Below are 22204 nucleotides of genomic sequence, written 5' to 3' on the forward strand. Positions count from 1 at the left end.
GCACACACACACACACACACACGCCGCTTTCTCGCTTCGGTGTGACCGCGCACCGCTGCGCCCTGACGCGCCGCCCCGGGGCCGGTCAGTCTGACCGGGGTTGGCAGGCCGCGCCGGGCAGGGCCGGGCCAGGCTTAGGCCAGGGGGAAAGGTAGTATTGGCACCGGCCCAGGTTACAAACCAAGTCCCCTCCTTTTTTTACCGCAGATCCGGTCTGATTAATGCCAACGTGAATGTAGATTAGATCTCATAGCGGTGTTACTACACAGCACCAATCATATGCGTAATGGAGTTAAAGCGATAGGGCCGGTCTATTACGCAACTGTCAAGGCGGAAGGTGCGCCCATAGTCGACGCGGGGCGACGCTGACGCGGTGCTGGAAAGGGCTGGTTCACCGCTCCCGTTTCTGTGCGCCGCGTCGAAATTAGACGTCGCGACGGCTCCGGGAGGAAGGAGTGTGACCCCAGAGTATCTTGTTCATGAAGCCCCCGCTGGCACCGCGCCGGAGACTGGTTATAGACTGGCCTGCAGAGATGAGTCCATGCGACTGACGAGGCCTGCCAGCTGGGCATGGGAGGCTGTCAGTGCTGCTCCTTGGACACACATGTCTCACCTAGTTTCTGCTTCAGTGTGTATCCAGCTATATCAGTGCATGTCTCGCTCGCTGTCTTCTCACCGTCCAGTGTCCTCTTTGCAAACTGGGCAGAGCATGGCTGATGAGTTAGGAACTAGTTGAAGTATTTAATGTAGCATCCGTGTTGATAAATTCATGGTTTGCTTGTGTGAAATTGTGCCGTTTGCATGACCCACATTTGATTTGATTTGATTTGATTTGACCGGCTCCCGGCATCTACAGTATCTCGCCACACTTATCTCTTATCTAATGCACACATTTGGATGTGTGTGGAAAAAAAAAAAAAAAAAACTGCGTCTGTTCAGGAATGTTGCTGATGCTTCTGGGCTGTGATGTGATCACGATGTGTGTTAGTAGGGTGAGGCCTGAGGCCGAGGCTCTCCTCTAGGCCTTGGCACTGGAAACCACTTAGCGGACTATGACACGCATGCTTTCTAAACAGGGAGACGCACTCCAATCCTAATACTCGTCCTGCCCCAGATACATGTATGGGTGTCGGAGCGTTCCAGCCGGCCAGTTCAAAATGGAGAAGGAAGGAAAAACGCTCTCCAGAACACAGGAATCTTTTGTCAGTAAGGCGGCTAAATGTAGGAACTCGAGGACTTGTGCGGTCTAATTGGTTTTAAGACATAAGCCACTGAATAAGCAGAACGTGTGGCTGACCTTATGGACCTGTTATTACACCACTACACCACCCCACCCTCCCCCTTCTCTATGGTTTCTCAACTTTTTTTTTTTTTTTCTCTCAATAAGACTCATCTAGTAAGTCAGTAGGTCATTATCAGTCATCAGAGGCTGATCCTGGAAACGGCCTTTGCAAAATTATATATCACGTTTGATTTCTACAAACAGGTGGTGTTCAGTGGACGCACAGAGGAGAATAGAGCTGTTGATTACTCACACGTCCCCCGTGGTATAATGGTGTATAATGTATACTATTGTTGCAGTCATTTCCTGCCCTTTAAATATACTTAAATGAACCGTTTTTGAAGCATATTTGCAGGTCTGAGATAAGCGACGGCGGCGAAACGTTGCTTTTTGTACATAGTTTCATATAGTTTTGTCCCTGAGTAAATTCACATTGGAAAGCATCGTGAAACATGCATCGTATTGGGTGTGTCTCTCCTTAAATGCATCTTCTCCAGCCTAAATTTTTGCTCATACCACGCTGCCCTAACCAGCCTGATTCGGGCTGCGTGGTATGAGCAAAAATGTATATCATGGTATTTTTCTAAATTCTGACGGCATCACGGTGAAAATACCAGTATTTGGTGTGAACCGGAAAGTACCACCCAGCCCTAGTCCTGGTGTCAGTTTGCTTGATATTTCATATTATCAACCAGTAATCCAAAACGCGCAGTTATTGACTCTCATTTTAGACCAAAGTGAGCAGAGATCTTTCACAATTGTGAGGAATGTTCCCACAACTGGCTCCTATTTTCTTGGATTCTTAGCGTGACATGAGTTATCAGAATGTGAATTTAAATGATGAACCAACAGTTTGGACTCTGATTGATAGTAAATTGATAATAAAAACAGACGTCTGCACTCACGAAAAGAACAACGTCATTTTTTTTTTATAATCTGAAGTCAGATTGGTCACTTTGGAGTTAGAGTTGCATGGTATGCGGTGTCAGCTGTGTTGTGACCAGACTTTGGACTGAATGAATTTATATGACACCATGTCACCTTACTGGAATCTGCGTAGACCTGTTTTTTTTCCCCTTCTTTTCCAACATGTCATCTACCATTACCCTGACCTCCACCGTCCTAACACACACACACACACACACACACACACACACACACACGTAACACTCACATGTGTGTGAATAACTTGGCTGATGATCCTAAGCAGCTGTAACCAGTGTGTGATGATCCTGGAGAGAATGCTCTTACCCCTCCCACACGGCCAGACAGAAACGCACATGTGCGTCCGCATGCATACATCACAAGCACACACTCAGCACGGCCCTCTTAGGTTTTGTTTTTTGGGGGGTGAGGCAGCTGGCCAAGAACAATGAGCGGCTTGTTTTGCATTTCAAAGCTGCAGCTCTCTCTCTCCCTCCTCCCCCTTTTCCCTCTTTTCCTGCCTGTCCCTCTCTCACATTTAGCAAGTGATGATGGGGAACAAAATGAACTAATTATAATCTCTGATTCCGAATGAAACGGCGGGGCTCGCAGACGAGACGAGAACCGCCAGAATCACTCGGGACTTAAAAGCCGGCCGAGTTTTCGAGAGGGACGGAGAAGCGAGAGGATGCTCGGTCTCAGGCTCGGGTTTATTGGATGCGAGCGGCGCGGCTCCGCGGGCTTGCGCGCTGGTATCTAAAATCTATTCAGCCTCCTCGTGTCTGATCAAAAAACTCAGCCTCCATGTCAGCGCTGCCTGGCCGAACTCGCTCCGTGTCAGCGGTGACATTCCTGCGACTGGATGTTCCAGTAGTGTAGTGAATAATCTCGTCAGCCGTACAGCAGCGCTGGGAACACTTTGCGTACCTGCACTGTGCACACCCAGTCCGTGCTTGCGGTTGCTTGCGGCGCAGTCCAGGAATGTAACTAATTGGGCAGCGGTGGCCCAACGATTCAAGAAGGGAGCTCACCCCGGTGTGGTGGGTTGAAATCTGGCTGGAAAAGGGAATAGTGCCTCTCTCTTATCGACACAGCTGTGTCGCCCTTGAGTTCAAAAGAGATGTCATTTCGATGTGCACTCTGCACAACACTCTACGCCACATTTTCTAGCCCTGTAATAACACTGTCGTGACCCACATTTATGTTTGTAATATCAAAGTAGTCATCCTCAGCATTTGACTTCCCGGCATGTGTGACGAGGGATGGGTACCGATACTCTGTACCATAACGGCACCAGTGTTGACGCAAGCGGTGGCAACCAGACTGGAAAACCGCGCACTCGGCTCCATTGCTGTGCCGACACTACTCATGACGTCAGTTTTTCACCTGCATGGATGGAAGTGAACCTTCAAAATGCCTAAGGTGAAACAGTCAAACGTTTGGCTGCACTTCACCTCAAAAGACGCAGACTCGGTAGCCTGCAACGAGCGCTCAGAGGCGATATTGTGCAAGGGAGGTAACACCTCAAATTTGATTGAAAACCTGACGATGAAAGCTAAGAAAGCCTGTGAGACCTCGCACCACCACTGTCTTTATTAGGATTTTTGTATGTTTTTCTTTCTTTAAGCACCGACACCATTGTAAAAGTACCGGTTTCGGCGCCAGTATCGGATAAAACCTTAACGATACCCATCCCTACGTGTGACATGATTTATCTGAAACGGCCACGCAGTAAATAAATGCTATTTATAAGCGAGGAACTGTCTGCATGTGTTTGCCAAATATCAGAGCAACGAACACATGGACAGTTTGGCAGGTTCACATTCTGTGACATTCACTTGTAGTGATGCAACAAAAACGGTACGGAAATCAATCTTCACCTTGCAATAAACACTAATTATACTACTAGAATTTAGTCAGCACCGAGACTCTTTGCCCCTACGGCATTTCTAAAGCCACTTGAACAATGTTGTTCGTCTTGTGACAATTCAGTGTTCTGCTGGGAAACTTTAGGAGCTGTCATTAATGTAGATGTTACTTTAACATGTACCGTTCTGTGATGAGTCACAATGGTTCTGGGGGCATAAGGGAGACCTACACAATATTAGGAAGGTGGTCATAAAGTTATTCTTGATTGGTGTACACCAAAGACCGCCAAGAGGAGTAATGGTCTTGAACGCAATGAAAACCCAACAACTAACAGACAGTTATCTTACACAGAGGAAGAACGCACAGCTGAGTTTCGGTTTGTTAGGAACTGAGCAACAACCGATTTGTCAGTTCTCAATTTGCGAAGTGAAATGCTTGGAACTTGAAAAATGTCTCAATGAAATTTGCCTGCTCACACAAAAACTCCGGCGAGGACTGTGTGAGGCCCGGAATTCAAACTTCCTTCATTGTGTGTGCGTGACACTGAAATGCTCGCACAGATTTTAGTACGTGGATTGTTAAAAAGTAACTGCAAACCTGAAGCAAGTACCTAATTTCACTTCTTAAAAGCACAACGCATTTTCTCTTATTTGAGCTGCTCCAACCTTCATGAATCATGAATGAGATGTGCTTTGTAAATCTAGGCCAAGGACATGCAGAAACTTTGTACTTCCAACAGAATTGCATCAACAGGTCGGTAAATGCTTAGTCATATTTGTTTGATTAAATCACTCAATTCTGCTTGAAGGCCTTTTTTGCCAACTTAGAGATGCACACTTTGGAACCTGTAACAGAACCTCTGCCTTGCATGCATCCCGCAACAGTGGTGTGGTTTTGCCCCCGTTGTGTGCACGTGTTAGCCATATTCAGCGGTGGCCTGGTCTAGTCTGCTGACCTGAATCAACTATTGATGCCTCTGGCCAAAAGTTGCACCAGCAGGCTCCGCTGCTCCAGTTTGTTGCAGAGTAACACAGAATATGCATGCGAAGTGAGGCGCCGCAACAGCCGTATTGTTGCGGCAGGCTGATTGACCGGGTTACCATGGCAACGCTTCACCTTACATTCAGAGCGTTTGCATGCACAGCTTGATGGAGCTATGCTCAAAATTCGACTTTCTGAGCGCGGCCCTTGTCCCAGTTTACGTGCAACAGAGAAAAACGAATAACTGCAACGAATGACCTCCTCCACACTAGGTGGCGATATGTGTCTGTTTCAGCGGGTTGATACGGCCCCCTTTCTGGTTGACCAGTTACGTCATACAATGAAACAGAATCATTAATTTCAAACAACAACAAGATGGGTAATAGTTCAGCTCTTTTAATCTTGTATGTAATGTGCACGCTGCTTATGGTACAGATAAGATGGCGCTATACCTCAGGTGGTTTTTCTACTGGCTCCGTTTATCTTCTTCTTCTGCGATCGGCTTTCTTAGATGTTTTTGTTTTGGGGTTATACACCAGTACAGCGGTTGTGGAGCATGCTCACACAGGGTTGTCTAGTTAAAGTCTGATTAAGGCAGATACAAGCCGAAAATCCATTTCCAATTGCATTATCTGGGTGTCTTAATCGGATAAGGAGAACTCTGATACTAGATAATATAACATGTTTACATGCACTTAAATTGTCCGGTTAACGTTGGATTAAAGCAATAATTGACTTTTTACTGTTAATTTAATTTTTTACGTATTCCACTTTCCACAAGACATTTTTCGTGATTCATTTATTCTCACACAAATTCATTGTTTCTGAATTGTCATGTTATAAAATTTAGCTGTTTATTCTATTACTGAATAATGCAAATATGTTATATTTTTAGAACAAAACTAATAGGTTTTTGTTTTTTTTGTTGTACAAAAAGCAAAAAAAAAAGGCACTGAAAGGAGATTGTGCGTTTCTGTAATTGGAGTTAAATCTTGAAATGCTGCAAGTATAAATTTAAAAACGTGCAACACATTTTTTGTTTATAAAAGAATGGTTTGTGGAGCTGTTTTTTGAGATAGCTTAAAATTGTATTTATTGTACTGTGGCTGAATAACATACGACCACTACTGCAATACTACATATTGGTTTTGATTGTGGAAGTTTCCGCCCTGTTTAAAGTGCAGAGAAAATCTGTGTGACGGCGAATGGAAATGAGATTTTTTTTTTTTTTTTTTTTTTTGTACAGATTAAAGGGAGAAAGGCCAAGCTTCCTATAGGCTTCCAATCAGTCCCACAGAACGTAAATGACATATAATGCTATTTCAGTTCAAGCGCAGTCTGATTTCTGGGTCGTCTCTCGTTGGCAGCAGTGTGGGATCTCACCGCGAGCTCAATATGTGCTCGTCTGTGTGTGTGCGAGCGCGCACAGACTTTTCTCACGGTTTGAGGAAGTGCAGAGGCGTCATAGAAATGGCCTTGCAGGAATATGTAGGCGGAGTCAAAGTCCTCTCACACACACACACACACATGCACACACACACACGCACACACAGTCTCAGAAAGTCTATTTCTGGTGTTGCAGAATCCGTCTTCAGTTTCTGTTTCTAGACTAGGTCCTGGAGACAGAGATGTTCTGTTGGTTTTCGCTTTTTTTTCTGACACCCTCACTGCTTTTTGCCTTTCACAGTTATGGCATGTTCAGATCTTACGGATGCACAAAAAGGATCATTTTTGCGTCTGGGTTGGACCCTGCATATGTAGTTTTTTTTTTATTTATTTATTTTTTGTCTCCTTGTCCATGCAGGCGCTGCTCGCGTCAAAATGAGTAACCCTGATGGAAAACAAGCTAAATAAGCCACGTGTGAAAGTGGATACAATCGAAATGTTTTTTAAATAAATCAAGCGATGCAGGTTGAAACAGCTGAGGCAGGTTGTCCACTTGAAATGCACACGGGACGACTCGTCAGCTGGTAGTTCGCCACAAGTCAACATGACATGTCCACCTGTCGTGGATAAGGCCCAGTGGCCCCGCCAGCGTCATCCGTGTGGAGGTGGTCTGCTGCTGAATAATTACGCCGCGATCGTCAACAGCCAAGTTTATTAAGCGTCTCTAATCCGTCCATTAGCGTGGTCTTTACACGAGCTATTGACAAATGCAGTTCGCCGAGATTTGAACGCGTCTGCTTTATTTAGCTTGCGCTCCTGAAGTTTGTGCGAAAGAGGGATACGCCAACAAACGCAGTGAGGGGATTTACACGGGAATCGTTTGCTGTCGGAGGAGTCGGCTCCGGAGGTTTTGGAGTTAATTTCAGAGCCTAACAAACATTTGTGGCATGTGACACGCACTCCGGCCCGGTCGTCCTTTTAACCGCCCGCTTGTGTGGACTTTACCCTTTGACACCGCCATGGAGAGAGCGAGGCCGTGTGAGGCAGATAGAGAGAACTCGATTTTAAGGCCCCTCTGCTTCATAGGTTTCAGAGACAAAATCTCAACTCATGCTGCCTTCGTTGCCCGTGTTTACTATGCTTATGAGTTCATATGAACGGTCCTTATTGTGGCATTCACGGCCTCATAAGTGAAACCTTTTGTTTGTGACGTGTTTGCTGACGTTTTCAGAAATGGCAGAGGAGCAGGGTAAGTTATTATTTTGTAATTTAGCCGTTTTTGCCATGATTTTATCATTGGTCTGAGTGAAATGTCCCAACAGCCTCATCTGTTCCCTGTGCCTTTTGCTTTTCTCGCATTTAGTTACCAGGTCGCTAACTTGCTGATCTGTTAGCCTTTATGGCAACAGTTGACTAACAGCGGTGTTTTCACGAATTATGACTGCTGGTACCGCCTCAACCACAACTTCCTGTATCCAAGAGTTCAACTGGAAGACGGCTATATTCCCACAGTGTGGTTATTACCTTTGTATCTTATCATCGAAACTGTAGCCAATCTGTGTAAGATTACTCTGGAAAATGTTTGGCCTTTGCTCCATTTGTCATGCCTCTCTGCATCCCCACTGGCCCTGCAGTGGCAGTGCAGGAGTCTTGGCTGGCGCACTGGATTATATACCCCCCAATCAACCACGCCTGGGTTTGGATAAAGGGCAATAAAAGGGCTACTTCCTTCCACAGAGGCTGACCATTTGTTTTGCAGCCACGATGTTGTGCTAAGGGGCTGTTCAGACAGTGCGTTAAGATCCGGTCTGGACGAGCCCATCGTGTGAAAGACGGGACGCGAGCAACCCCCAGGGACGCCCTGAGATCACATTCGAGAGGTCCGATCTCTGACCACATTTGGAGGTGGTGTGGGTCACATGTTCCCGCATTTGTCCACAACGCTTTGGTGGTGTGAACGCAACGTGTCGTATTAAAGAACCGCCTACGCTCAACGTGCGTCAGCGGGGTTTAAGTCATTCATTCAGAAAAACGCACACCGCTATTATAAGAGAAAGGACAAAGCAGCGTAAAATATTATGTCCTTGTAGCTGAATAATAAATACATCTAATCAAGAATTAACAAATGAAAAGAATATACGGGTGTGATTCTGTCATTAAATAAGGTATTAGAAGGTGGTTAATTATTGATGGGGTTCAGTTATTGATGGAGTTAAGGATTTCCTCATCTGAGTTTTGTGCAGGTCTAACTAACATCAGGCTGGAGATCAATAAATAATAACTTAACGTGTTCGCCAAAGTCGTGACGCACTCACATAAAACAGCACCGTTGTCAGTACTGGAGGTCTGAACAGGCCTTTTATGTCGCGACCCCAGAGGCAGGATTTACCATGATTATGGGCTGATCCGGTCCTGGTCCTCCTGGATGGATGGATGCTTTTCGTGGGGGATGTGGCCCTATTTACCTCCGCTGTCTGTGCAGTGGGAGGTCGGGCGTCTTTGGATGGTGCATGGGTGTAGATAGAAGACATGGCTGGAGACGCATGAGAGTCGCCACTTTCTTCCCTCACCTGTCGCCTGTTAAAATAAACCATTTGTTCCGTTTTATATCGAGGTCCTCCAGGTTTAAAACACCATTACGTGACATTTTCAAGAAAAACGATTGTCACCTGTAGCCATACTTTAGCACGTTATGCGCCATGTCCTCTCTTAAACTCGTTTTCTCTCCTGTACCTGCATCCGCTCCGCCTTAATATGCGCTGGTTTCCGAGCACTGCTTTGTTCTGAACACCTGCTCGTCTCTCTGCAGGGGACAAAGATGGCAGCAAGGTAACGACAGTCGTGGCCACTCCAGGCCAGGGTCCCGACCGGCCACAGGAGGTGAGCTACACAGACACTAAGGTCATCGGCAACGGCTCCTTTGGCGTCGTCTACCAGGCCAAACTCTGCGACTCCGGAGAGCTGGTGGCCATCAAGAAGGTCCTGCAAGACAAGAGGTTTAAGGTAAAGACACGCACGACGCATCTTCAAGCTCACACTAAAAACAAAAAGCCAGAATGAAATAGAGAAAAGGGAACGTTTTTGATGATAATTCACATAAAAATGCACTCGCACTCTCTTACATCTTAGCCATTGTGTTTTTTTTTTTTGTGAGATATGAATGGAGTGATCTTTCAGATCAGAGAAGCTGCGAAATACAAAGGAGAAACTTCTTCTCTTCAGTGTCTTGCAGGAGGCTTGTGTGCGTGCGCGTGTTTGCGCGCGTGCTCGAAGTGGGAGGGTCCTTTTCCACACAAACAAACTTGAACCCATTAATACTCTGACATCTGTCAGATTTAGTTCAGTTGCCACCTTGGAGATGTCATCTTTCTTTCCAAGTAATGCTCGACTGGAATTCTCCTCCTGTGCCTTGAATAGATTTGACTGATGGCTTGTTGTTTCTCCGCCGAAGCAACATTGTCTCCGCTCCCTCGGTGTGGGGCCCTCGCTGACGGTGTTGACGCGGTCATAAGTAACCCTGTCATCGGGCACACCCCGCTTCTGATCATGTTGCAGATATTATGTTTACATTGAAGACGTTGAAATCTGGTTTTGCAATATCGGAATTAGTAAACCGGCGTCCGCTAGCCTGTTTACTGCCCTTTTAAATAGGTCAGCATGTTGGTGCTTTTTCCAATGTAAATTATATAGGTATATTTAACTCTTTTATTATGAAATAAACTGTTTATACATACATTACATTTGATTAAAAATCTCAAACACAGTTAAGATAGGTCTGAAAGATAGCTGTTTAGGTTCTCTTTAAGTTTCATGGGCTTTAAATAAAAGACTAGGGGTACACAGTATTATAATTACAAGACTGGGTTTAAGTAAGACTGAATTACTGAATTGCGACCAATGATGGCCACGCAGCTTGAGAAAACATCACTGCCATGAAGCCTATGAGGTCTATGTATATGACCGTGGCCTGTCATCATCTATATGCGCCATATTGCCGAAAGTATTCGCTCACCCATCCAAATAACTGAATTCAGGTGTTCCGATCTCATCACTCCCATGGCCACAGGTGTATAAAATCCAGCACCTAGGCATGCAGATGGCTTCTACACACATCTATGAAAGAAAGACTTGCTGTCAGGGTGCGGGTTGTTTTTCAGGACCTGGCCTTGGCCCCTTAGTTCCAGTGAAGGGAACCCTGAATGCTTCAGCATACCAAGAGAGATTTTGGACAGTTCCACGCTCCCGACTATATAGGAACAGTCTGGGGATGGCCCCTTCCTGTTCCGACATTTGTGCTCGCCAGTGCACATAGCAAGGTCCTTAAAGACATGGATGAGTGAGCTTGGTGTGGAAGAACTTGACCGGCCTGCACAGAGTCCTGACCTTAACCTGGTAGAGCACCTTTGGGATGAATTAGAGCGAAGGCTACGAGCCAGGCCTACTCGTCCGACATCAGTCAGCGCGTTTGCATGCACGTGAAAAAAAAAACAAATTATTGCCTTAATCGGACTATAACAGGAGAACTTAAGTGCATGTAAACACGTTACTCCAATTAAGTTCTCAACATCCGATTGAGACACCCAGATAATGTGATTGGAATTCGGTTTTCTCCGGCGTGTATACAGTGAATCGGATTTTTCAATTGGATAATGCGTGTGCGCATGCTCCACAATGGCTGCGCTGGCGTGTGATCCCAGAGCGATAACATCCAAGAAAGCCGGTCGTAGAAGAAGGAGAAGCTAAACTGAGCCGCTAGAAGAACCGTCTGAGGGTTAGCGCAGATCTTACCTGCACCAGAAGTAGCGCGAACATTACGTACGAGATTAAAAAATGTACTATTATCTGTCTGGTTGTTGTTTGAAATGCCGGTCTGCCGCATGAACGACTCTTGTTTATTATACGACGTAATAGGTCAACCGGAAATCGAACTGTATTAACGTGGTTTTAACCCGCTGAAAAGACACGTATCGCCACCTAGTGAGGTGGAGGAGAACAGTTTTTCGATTTTCTTGCGCTGCATGTAAACTGGGACAAGGACTGTAGTGAGAAAGTCAAATTTTGAGCATAGCTCGATTAAAAAATGTACACTTTAGAATGGTCAAACATTCCCATATATACGCTCCTAAACGTCGTGGAAAGCCTTCTCAGAAGAGTGGAAGCTGTTATAGCCGCAAAGAGTGGGCCAACGTCATGTTAAACCTGTGGATTAAGAATGGGATGTCACTTAAGCTCATATTTAAGGCAGATGAGCGAATACTTTTGACAATATAGTGTATATATTAGTAGAACAGAAGGTATTTAATGGCCGTTAAGCTGCAGACTGGGGGTGCTGGGTGAGCCCACATGTAGCGGTGGAGCAGCGATGGCGTTCGCCTCCAGAGACGACCAACCACCAGCTTCAAAGCGATCAGCAACGGGTGAACCGCTTTATATAAAGACAGGGCATAAAGATAGATCCCTGATAACATTTATTAAAAACACCCAACTCCAATCTACAACGGAGCGGCGGCTGGTTTAGTTTTTTTTTTTAATTAGGAGCACACCGCAAGCTATTCCTGTCTAAATACAGCAATTAACTGTGCAATTCTGGACGGATTCAGTTAATGTTTAACTTTCAGGGCAATCGTGAAAAGCCATTGTGGTAATTGAAGGGAGCACATTTCTACTTTATGGTCACTTGAAAGAAATGTTAACGTACAGCGTGACAATGAAAACGCCACACATCGTGATCGAGTTTTCTACTGTACGTGCTCCCAGTTCGTTCGTAAAAACTCGGGGCAGAGCCTCGTTTAGGGCGCTTTTAAGACACGCGTGTGCATTTTACTAACAGTAACAACAAGTCTTTATTTTTCACTGTGACGAGAGACCGTTTTCACAGCAGGCATCTCGACTTGTCATGTGTCGTGGGTTCCTTTAACCATGACGGTGTGTTCATAAGCCTGCGTGCACAAAAACTGACAGTTCAGATGTCTCATATTTCTACTTGTTGTCATTCAGCCCAAACTCATTCACACCCAGAATAATATTTAAAAAGTAAAAAATACAATACGCCCTAAGTAATGTGAATTTTCTGACCGTGCCAGCAAATGAATAATGCCAAAAATGCAATTAATTTCCAAATAAAATATGAAGCTTCGTGTTTGTATTGTTAAAAATATTATTAGACTAAATCGAATACTTGATTCAAACACAGGAGCCAGAGCTGTTTGCTTCCTGCTCATTAATCTGCGCCTCCTTGGCGTCTCCCTCAGGAGAGCGGCGGCTCGTCTAAAGGGAGGAGAAGACTTGACAAGCTCAGGCGCTGCTCACTGTTCTCCCAACCCGCGGCTCCGTCTCTCACGAGATGTTGAAACCTTTTCCCCTCAGATCTGTGCAGCTGTAGTTTCACCCAACTGGTTCAGCTAAACGCTCGAGCGCCTCGGTGCCCCGGCTGTAACCTTTTCTGGCGGCGCAGCTTCTCAGCCCTTGACTTTCGGAAGCCCGACGATATCATTATGTCACGTAATGGTGTGGGTGTGTGGGTGTGTGGGTAGGGGGTGGGGGTGGGGGGGGTCGACCATCTGCCGCAAAATGCGCTGCTTGTTGGTAGCGCGCACCCCTTTGTGTCTCTGCGTGCAGGCCATGATGAAGTCACATCTCGTTCTTCCTGTTAACCTGTGGTTAGCATGACACGCTAGCAGGTTGCGTCTTCAAAAGGCTCAGTGGTCGTCTGGAGAGCGCAATGCTTTGCGGTTTCAGCTTGATCTTTACAGCCTCATTCCTGTCTGTTGTTTTGTTTTTTGTTTTTTTTTTTTTTTGATACTGCGCCTCTTCTCACTCAGCCGCTCGTCTCTGTGAGCAGCTTGTTAAGAAAAGCGAAGCGAATGAGCGCTAAGACCCTCCACATGACCGTTAAGCGCCAACGTGCCATCGAGCGCGCGTTCCCCTTCTACGCACAAAAACACCTGCGTTCCATTTTCTTCCCCTCCTCTTCAAAGCTTTTCCTCCACACTTCACTTTTTATTTTTTTTTTTTTTTATTTTTCCCGTCTGACTCGGTGCTCGTCTGTGAAGTGGGTCTGGCTTGACTCAGCCGACGTGTGCGAAGTGCTTTTATTTTCTCTCGCTGACGCGCGCTCGGGTCAAACGGGGTGATCGTGTGAAGAGGCTCCGCGTTTGGGGTGTAGCTGGTGAATGTTCGTCCCGCGGTGCATTGTGGGACGGGCCCTTCTCCGCTCCCGTCCGAGGGATCACATGTCAGCCTGTTGGAAAATGGATGCTCGCATTAAGAGCTCGCATTCACACAGCGAGAGCGCGTCTAGCGGCTGCTGCTCTCCGGCTACACGTTCGAAGGATAAGGATGGCTGAACCCTGGCCTTTGGTTGCTGATGGCACCATTATTGTGTGTCTCCACCACTTACACCACCTCAACGCTGTAAATGATCTCTGGAAACATAGATATTTATTCATTTGTAGCTGGAACGGTGAAAACAGTTACCAATAAATTTACTAGTGTTGGATTAAGGATGGCTTTTTGTTCTCAGTAAGACCACTTATATGCAGCCTGTTTTTATTTATTTACCTCTTGAGTCGGCTCGAGACCATCCAGAGGCAAACATCAATCAGGCATAACATTATGACCACCTTCTATGGGTCGAGGGGAGGGGCCTCTATGGATCATCCCACAGATACTTGATCAGTTTGGGTTCTAATGAATGTGGAGGCCAGGTCTGTTTTTTTGAGTTGTTCCTGAACCTTTTTTAAGTGTGTGTGTGTATAGTATCAGAGTGCCTGGTCTGGTCTAGTTAGGTGCTACACGTCTAAGTAACATCCACATAAATGCCGGTTGCAAAGGTTTCCCAACAGAACTTTACAGTGGTTTTAATGTTGCACTTATACTATACTATACTATACTATACTATACTATACTATTTCGACAAGCTAGTATTTGATCTTCTTCGATATGTTGCCTACAGGCAGAAGCAGTGTACTTACTTTTATTAAGCCGGCTGAGGACCGTTAACCTACGGAAAGACCTGCTTCAGGTTCAGTTCCAACTTTCTGACAGACATCTGCACATTGTTTGATATTACGCAGAGCTCCTAGTTGAATCAGCGACTATGAGCTCCCGGGTCCCCGAGGCAGCGAAGCAGTCCCACACCAGAACATTTTCTCCACTGAGCTTCACGGTTGTTAAGAGATTCTTCTCCTCAAAAATCAGTTCGCTGAGGTACCTAGGGCACATTTTATTGGACGTTCAAACGACAGAGTTCATATTTTTTACTGTAGTGTTCTATTTTGAGGTTGATTTCTTACTTTTTATCTGTTACTTTGTGATTGTACACTCATGCACATTTAACATAAGTGGCAGGAGTTAACTGTAGATCCTGAGAGGAAGTTTTTTTTTTTTTTTTGAGATTCCTTCTTTAAATCCTCCTGCGTCCTCTTGGGCTGAATAGGATGCAACAATTTCCTTTGTACAAAGCTGTCAGTCGTTTCAGCTCTTCGCCACTTATGTGTGATTTTCCTTACAATAATTTCCACATCTTTTTGAAATCCTTTGCCAGACCCATAATCATCCACTACTTTTTTATTTTTTTATTGTGAAGGCTTCAGAGAGCACTTTAAATCTTGGCATCAGGACACCGCACACAGCAGGCCCTGCATGTCCTCCTTAAGTAATAATTGGGCTATTAAGAATGTAAATGTGTAATAAATGTAGGGGTTGCACCTGTGACTGATCCGCTTCATTTAAATGATACCAGATCAATCATTTATTACGCAGAATCTGAATTTTATGTGTCGTTTATTTGGACTTTGGAAAACACAGATGTCATTTCTTGTCTGCAACCAGTGCATAAGACTAACGGAAATCAAGTGTTCGCGTTTGCTCTGTGGTCTTAGTCTCTATCTCAAACTGGATGTGGTTTTGTCCGGCAGTAGACAGAAGCAGCAGCAGGAAGTGCTATGGTGTTGCACCTCAGTTTGCAGCCGAGGCCGTCGAGACATATTTTCTTTTTCTTTTTTTCTCCCTCTTTCTCCGTTTCACTCCGTCTGCCTCCTTTCTGTCTCTGTGCATCTGCTGGCTGGACTGCTGGAGTATGACAGGTCAGCAGGAAGGACTGCAGCATGACTGGAGCTGGGCAGGGCTTTACTCAGCAGCCTCTCTGCTCCTCCTCCTCCATGTGGTGCCATCTCTCACGCACACATAACGACACACGGAGGCGGACACGCCCTCGACACACACTCCGGCGCAAGGAAACGAGGGCGTTGCCGGCAGTCCACGATGGTTCAGCTGGTCTGTGACCCTCGTGCAGTGACGATGTTTTATGATGCAGGGTGTGTGTGTGTGTGTGTGTGTGTGTGTGTGTGTGTGTGAGAAGCCTGGAGGGCCGTCAGAGCCATCTGACTGGAGCGACTGTCTGCGCGAGACGCTCTGCCCGAGACGACGGGGTCCTGTGCAGCGCACTGACTGTCTTGTCTGCGCCCCCGTTAAAAATGAATGACGGGGGGTTTTAAATCCTCGTGCGGTGAAGGACGGCAGCAGCAGCGCGTCTGCCTCCACCGGCCAGCGCGGTGCTGACCCACATAACGGGCGATCTCATTAGTCGAGCGTTCAGACGGCCGGCTAGCATCACAGACGGTTTGAGCCGCTTCACCCAGAGCGTTCAGGCGGTCAGCGAGCCGGCATGTCAGCTTCTTTATCGGTCATATAGCTGTCTGAGGGTGTCCTCTGGGTCCTGTGGGTTAAAGGGAGGGGCCTCTGTGGATCAGGCTTGTTCCACTGCCTCCCACAGACACTGCATCATGTTTGGGATGTGGTGAATTTGCAGTGGACTTTGAATTGTCACAAGATGGTGACAGTGGTTTTAATGTTGTGGCTGATCTGTCTATGCAAATGCACATGGAAGCAAAAGCTCGGTTTGGTCTTCTGCTTTATGACGCTTAATTGAGTAGTTTTACTTTTGTTCGGACAGGCTGAAAACATCACTTGGAGAATTATGGTTCAATTTCTGATTATCTTCATATTTATTAATCAGATTATTTTTCTCGATATATTGTTTATCTGATTATATATATATATAAAAAAAACACCCATTACAGTTTCCTACAGTCACTAGTGACATCTTCCTACATCAACTCTAAATATATAACCACTTTAAAGACTTGAACCTGGGACTGTTGAGCAGTTTTTGAAATAATCAGTTAACAAAATATTTTCGTAACCGTCAATGACTTTTCAAATAAAAAGAAAAAACTGCGTGAACAGATTTTTCATTTCATCCGTTCTAATTTCCAGCGCGCAGAATTCATTGCATACATAAATTAAACACATAATCAGCAACAACGGCTCAAAAAAACGAGCGTGATACAGATTTTTCATTTCCCACCTCCTGTCTCGTTTAATTTCCGCGCGCAGAATTCATTACCCAGGCGATACCATAAAATTAAACACAGTATTTCAGCTCGTGAACTTTTACACCGGCTTCAAATAAAAACGTATGTGACTCTGAGCCTGCCTTTCGCACACGAGGAGACATCGGCGCATCAGGTCACCGGCCGCTTCCGCATCCTGCGATTGTCTCGCCGACGTCTTCCCCCTTGAAACGCTCAACGCTCATTGTCCGGGGCCGAGCGGCGCGCGTCCGGGTTGTTTGTTATCCCGACAGCCGCGCAGTTTCCTGTTGACTCAATCATTTCGTCGGCTAATTAGCTCGTTCAGCCTGTTAACCGAGACATTAGTCAGGAAGCTAATCTACTGGTGTATGTCCTCACGAGTGGAGATCTACACCTCGGAAAGGCCGGGGCCATAAGCTGATCACATGGATGTAATTATTAGACTGTTCGCTGATCTCGCTCAAATACCAAGAATCTGATTACGTTCCGCGACACAGTGCACTGGTAGAAAGCTGATTGTCCTCTTATACCGGGGGAAATTAAGCGGTTATGTAAATCAGCAGCTATAATGAATTTCATATTCAGAATATTAACCTGCACTCCGTTCACTTAGTTGCGCACGCCTGCTGGAAACGAAAGTCAGATTATTGTGTAACGACTCGGCTGCTGTGCCGCGCGCTGATCTTTTGCTTCGCATCCCGCGTTCTGCGTCATGTCCTCTGCGTTCGGAGCGCTGTTTATTTATTTATTATTTATTTTTTTTACACTCTCCAAATGTTACACAAGCACTTTAGATCAAGCCATCACAAAGTGCTGTGATAAAGAGGAGGAGGAGGAGGAGGAGGAGGGAAGGGAAATGGAGAATGGGATGAAATATGAACTGTAATGGAAATGTTAAAGCTTTATGTAATGCTTGAATTCCTGCCCACCCTTGAGAACGTCCATATGCGTGACCATTTTCTGCTTGGACACACCGGGTGTGGATATAGATGGCACGTTCCACCAGGGTTCACTGCTCACATTTTAGTTCTAGCGGCCCGAACACTGCAGCGCAAGCCCAACCATGATCTTTACTTCGTTTTTAATGGGAGCAGTATGATACGCCACGCACTAGATAATTGAGGGCTTTTCTGTGTTTTTCAATTTCGTTCTTTCGCTGCCGCCACCACCACATCCAATTTTCTCATATCCCGATCGCTGACAGACTGGCACGCTGGCTTGTGACAGTGATGCGGTCGTCAATGAGATTATTGTCGGGCCAGATGGCGTGAGTGTTTTCCGTCATGAGACGCAGCGGCGTGAAGCAGTTTTTCTTAAGAGAGCGGTTCACTGTCGGACCCTCACACGCTGCCAATAAATAATCTGAATCGCTCATCGTGTGCCTTCCTGTTCTTCTTTTGTTCAGAACCGTGAGCTGCAGATCATGAGGAAGTTGGACCACTGCAACATAGTGCGCCTGCGCTACTTCTTTTACTCCAGTGGAGACAAGGTGAGTTGGATGAGTGTGCATCTACTGATTCTTCTTCCTCTGCTTGTCTGAGGCTGGGTAATTATCTCGACACGCATTACAGGATATACCTCAGCGGAAGGCTAAAAACAAAGACGGGAATGAGAAAACGGTGGAGGAGAGAGCTAGAGTTGAGATTTTAACCACCAGACTAGACACCTAGGCAACAATACTGAGCCGTGTTGTGAAAATACTTAACAAATCCTAAATGTTCTGGGTGGAGTTTGCGTGTTCTCCCTGTGTCTGCAGGTGCTCCGGTTTCCTCCCACCTCTAAAGACTTGCTCGTTAGCCTGATTGGTGAAATTGACCCTGGGTGTGAGACTGAGTGTGAATGGTTGTTTGTCTGTGCGTTGGCCCTGCGATAGGCGGGCGAACTGTCCAGGGTGCACCCCGCCTCTTGCTCCATGACAGCCTGGATAGGCTCCAGCAAACCCCCCGCGACCCCAGTGAGGATGAGCTTACACGTTAGCAGATAATCTGGGCCGAACCTCGGAACCGTGCAGGCTCCGGACCGGATCACTCTGTTGATTGTTTGGTTGAATATGCGAATGAAGTGGAACTACAACGCGTGTAGTCCGAACATTAGGGAAGATTTTACGACAGTATTTAAAGGGAAACCTCCTCCATCAGGGCAGTCATAAACCAATAACAGTTTAACTTCACCTGATAAACTACGTTGCCACATCTAAACTAGGCCGAGAATCTAAAATAGATCAACATACAATATGAATATCTTCTTCTAAGATTGAGCATTCAACATATGACTGAATCTTATAGGGTTATTTTATAGTTATTTTATATTTGGTTAAATCCTCATAATGTGCCATGTGCTGAAGTGTCTGTGAGCAAGGAGTCGAACCCCTGCATACCCCTTAACCCTAACCTTAACCCTAACCCTGTCCCCGGGCTTGGTCCTGGTTGATAGTTGTATCACTTTGGCTGTAAAGTACATTGAGAACCAATAAGTACTTTTGTTGGTATTGATTTCGATTTCTGGATGTTTGACTAAAGGTACGCGTCACCTTCAAGTGCACAGTTTATAACTTAGGTCGGATCCTGCCATAGTAAGTCTTTCTCGTTTCGTTTCGCTGTTTGCGACTCTGAGCCACATCATCTCATCATCATATGCCTGACACCCGTGGCCCGTTTAGCCTCAATCGACGCAATAGAACATCCAGTGCTCGGCGACAGGGAAGTCCCACTCTCTGCCTCGGTGTCCGTCCCCGCTGACCATCGGAGATCCCCTGGAGACTACCCGGCTAGGCTATGTCATTCAACCGGCCAGCAAACAGGCCAAGGTCTGTGTGTCAAATATAGACACTCATGGACTTGGCACACACGCTGTCGGGACTATACCCATGACGCTGCGTGTAGGAATGCTCCCCTGTTGCACACCAACGACGCCAAGGGGAGCTGTTGAGGATCAAAAGGGGGGGGGGGGGTGTTGCTGGTAGCAGAGTGGACGGGGGGCGGGTGGATTAGAGGCATCTATTTGCCAGGTCAGAGGGTGTCGGTTAATTATAGATTCGCTCCGTTAGCCCCGCCCCCCTGCTCCCACCTCTCGCCTCCCACGCCATGTGCCCACTGACCTCCGGGAACCGCTGCCAGTTCCTGGTATGCTGACACACACCGGTGGAGAAGTTGCAGAATCTGCAATCTTTTTTTATTATTATTATTTTCTATTGCTTTCACCTTTACACCTCCTTAAATCCTCCCCATCCCGTGTTCCATTTCTCCCCCCCCCGCCCCCCCCTCCCCACACCGTCGCCGTGTCTCTTGGCTAATTGTGGAGCCTGGCCTCATGTTGTCGGTGTGGGGGTTTACCACCCGCGGAGACTTGGAGCGAGAAAAGAGCGCAGAGAGCTCCTAGCGAAGCAGGCGAGCTGCAGTGATAAATGTGGGCGCGCGGACGGATGGGGAGACGGGGTTGACGGGCGGCTGACAGAACGGTGTTGGTGGAGGGATGAAATGAGGTCAGCTCAGATGCGTGCAGGTGAGGGTTCACGCCGGGTGCAGCTTTGAGGACGGGAGAGAGAGGGGCCGTTTGCCGCTGGAGCCGTCAGGCCTGTGCACAGGTAGTCTTATGCAACTGCTGGCATGCGGCGAGCCTGACGCACGCAGTGTGCTTTTGCTTTTACCCTTTAACCACTTGTATAATACTGTGTTTAAACGGGAGGCCAGCGGTCCAATCAGCGTGGGCAGGTGAGCAAATAGTCGCAGTGGGAGAGCGCACGTTAGACATTCGGCCTTTTGCTGCGTCTTAAAGAGGCATTTGCTCGCGTCGCAAATTTCACGGCGGCGTAGAACCTCTTGGGGGATCTGTAGTCCCAGAAACCAACTCCTTTTCCACTACATGATGACGAGCCGCGTGTCAGTAACTGTGTGCGCATGCAACACAACCATCTATGTTAAACGAGCACAAGTACGTTAAGACTTTTACGTTAGCTCTTAAATCCAGGTACGGCAACGCCGCGGTCGCCTCCTCTGCTTATGTTGCGGCTTAGTGTTACATAAACACTTCCAGCTAATTTAATTACGTGCAACTAAATTACACTCGGCGAACCCGGAGCCTTCGGGGGCCCCCGGAGGGTCACTCTGCCACTTCACCTGCTTGGTGAATAAGCCGGAGCAGACAGAGGAGTCAGGAAGAGGGACCGCCCGTGCTGCCGTCGCTCTCGCCGTCGTTTTAAGAACAGCCGCGACCTTTCACCTGAGCCGCTACGTTCTTAGGTCAGATTAGCAACTCGGCGAAGCTGGCAGCAAATGTTTTTGTTTGTGCGTCTTTGTACGGTGCAGGAAAAATAACCGGAAACCGGGCCCCTGGCTCTGTAGCGGTTTAATCCATCCGTGACCGTCCCAGCGTAGCCAGTTGCCGACGTTCTCCGACGTCTTCGTTGGCTTCGGTCCGCTCACCCTGCGCATTTGTTTTCCTATAGGCGTAGGGACACGCCGTACGTCTGATGCTGTGGATTTGTTACGTATCAAGCGCGCACATACAAAAGCACGCACACGTGCTGATGCAAGACACACCTGTGGAAACTGACGTACGCCCCGCACAGACGCCTTCCGAGCGTCGGTGTCAGACACAACAAATCATGCAGACTGTTGTCAATGCGTAGCTTAGACAGTTTTATTTATTTATTTATTTATTTATTTATTTATTTTTTCTCTCCCAGGTGCAGGCGTTTTGCTCCTCAAATTAGAGGCTGCATTATTTAGCTGGGAGTGAAGTAGGAGCCAATCAGATCCCCGCCTGGCTAACCTTCTGGGAGCAAGCCAAGGAAGTGGCTTTGTAGTGAGGCAGGAAGTGAGTCATCGCTGTTGCTATGCTAAATATAGCTTCGGTGACACTAGCAGGAGGCGAAACGGGCTCTGAAGCCGTCGCGACCGTTATCAATGGGAGTTTAGAGAGTGTACGCACGCACGGCTGGAGGAGAGAGGGGGGAGAAACGCAGAGAAGGAGCGAAAGTGATGCCAGAGTGTTAAATTAGGCTCTAATGCCTGAGATGCCTGTTTGGAGAATGCTGCCCGTTGTCACCAGTATTGCTAACGAAGTGTGTGTGAGTGTGTGTGCGCGTGTGTGTGTGCGCCTGCCTCCCAGTCCTTTAGGCCCTGCATTACACTCAGTCACTGTATAATCATCTGAGAGTGAAGAGGAAGGAGCCGTCAGCGCAGAGCAAGAGAGGAGGCTGACAGGAGTGAACCGCACGGTCTGTCTGGGAGGTTTTTCACAAGCCCCGTTCACTCGACGAGCGTTTCAGACATACAGATATGTGTTTTTTTGGTTAATGGAAGTGGATGAATGTACGCTCCTTGTGGCAGGGGTCATCGTTAAGCTGGCGACGGCAGATGCTTGAGGCATGAATCTTCCACAAATG

General features: G+C 46.9%; 1 protein-coding gene across 2 annotated transcripts in view; it reads left to right on the forward strand.

The window, feature by feature from the left end:
- Positions 1-22204, forward strand: part of gsk3ba (glycogen synthase kinase 3 beta, genome duplicate a) — a 34354-nt gene that overhangs the window by 1546 nt on the left and 10604 nt on the right. For both annotated transcript variants that reach the window (XM_047601184.1, XM_047601185.1), the window contains exons 2-3: positions 9252-9445; positions 18224-18307. In XM_047601184.1, coding sequence (XP_047457140.1) covers positions 9252-9445; positions 18224-18307 — 278 coding nt within the window. The remainder of the gene's footprint in view (positions 1-9251; positions 9446-18223; positions 18308-22204) is intronic.

The sequence above is a fragment of the Mugil cephalus genome, chromosome 12 (genome assembly GCF_022458985.1).
Source record: "Mugil cephalus isolate CIBA_MC_2020 chromosome 12, CIBA_Mcephalus_1.1, whole genome shotgun sequence".
Classification (NCBI taxonomy): Eukaryota; Metazoa; Chordata; class Actinopteri; order Mugiliformes; family Mugilidae; genus Mugil; species Mugil cephalus.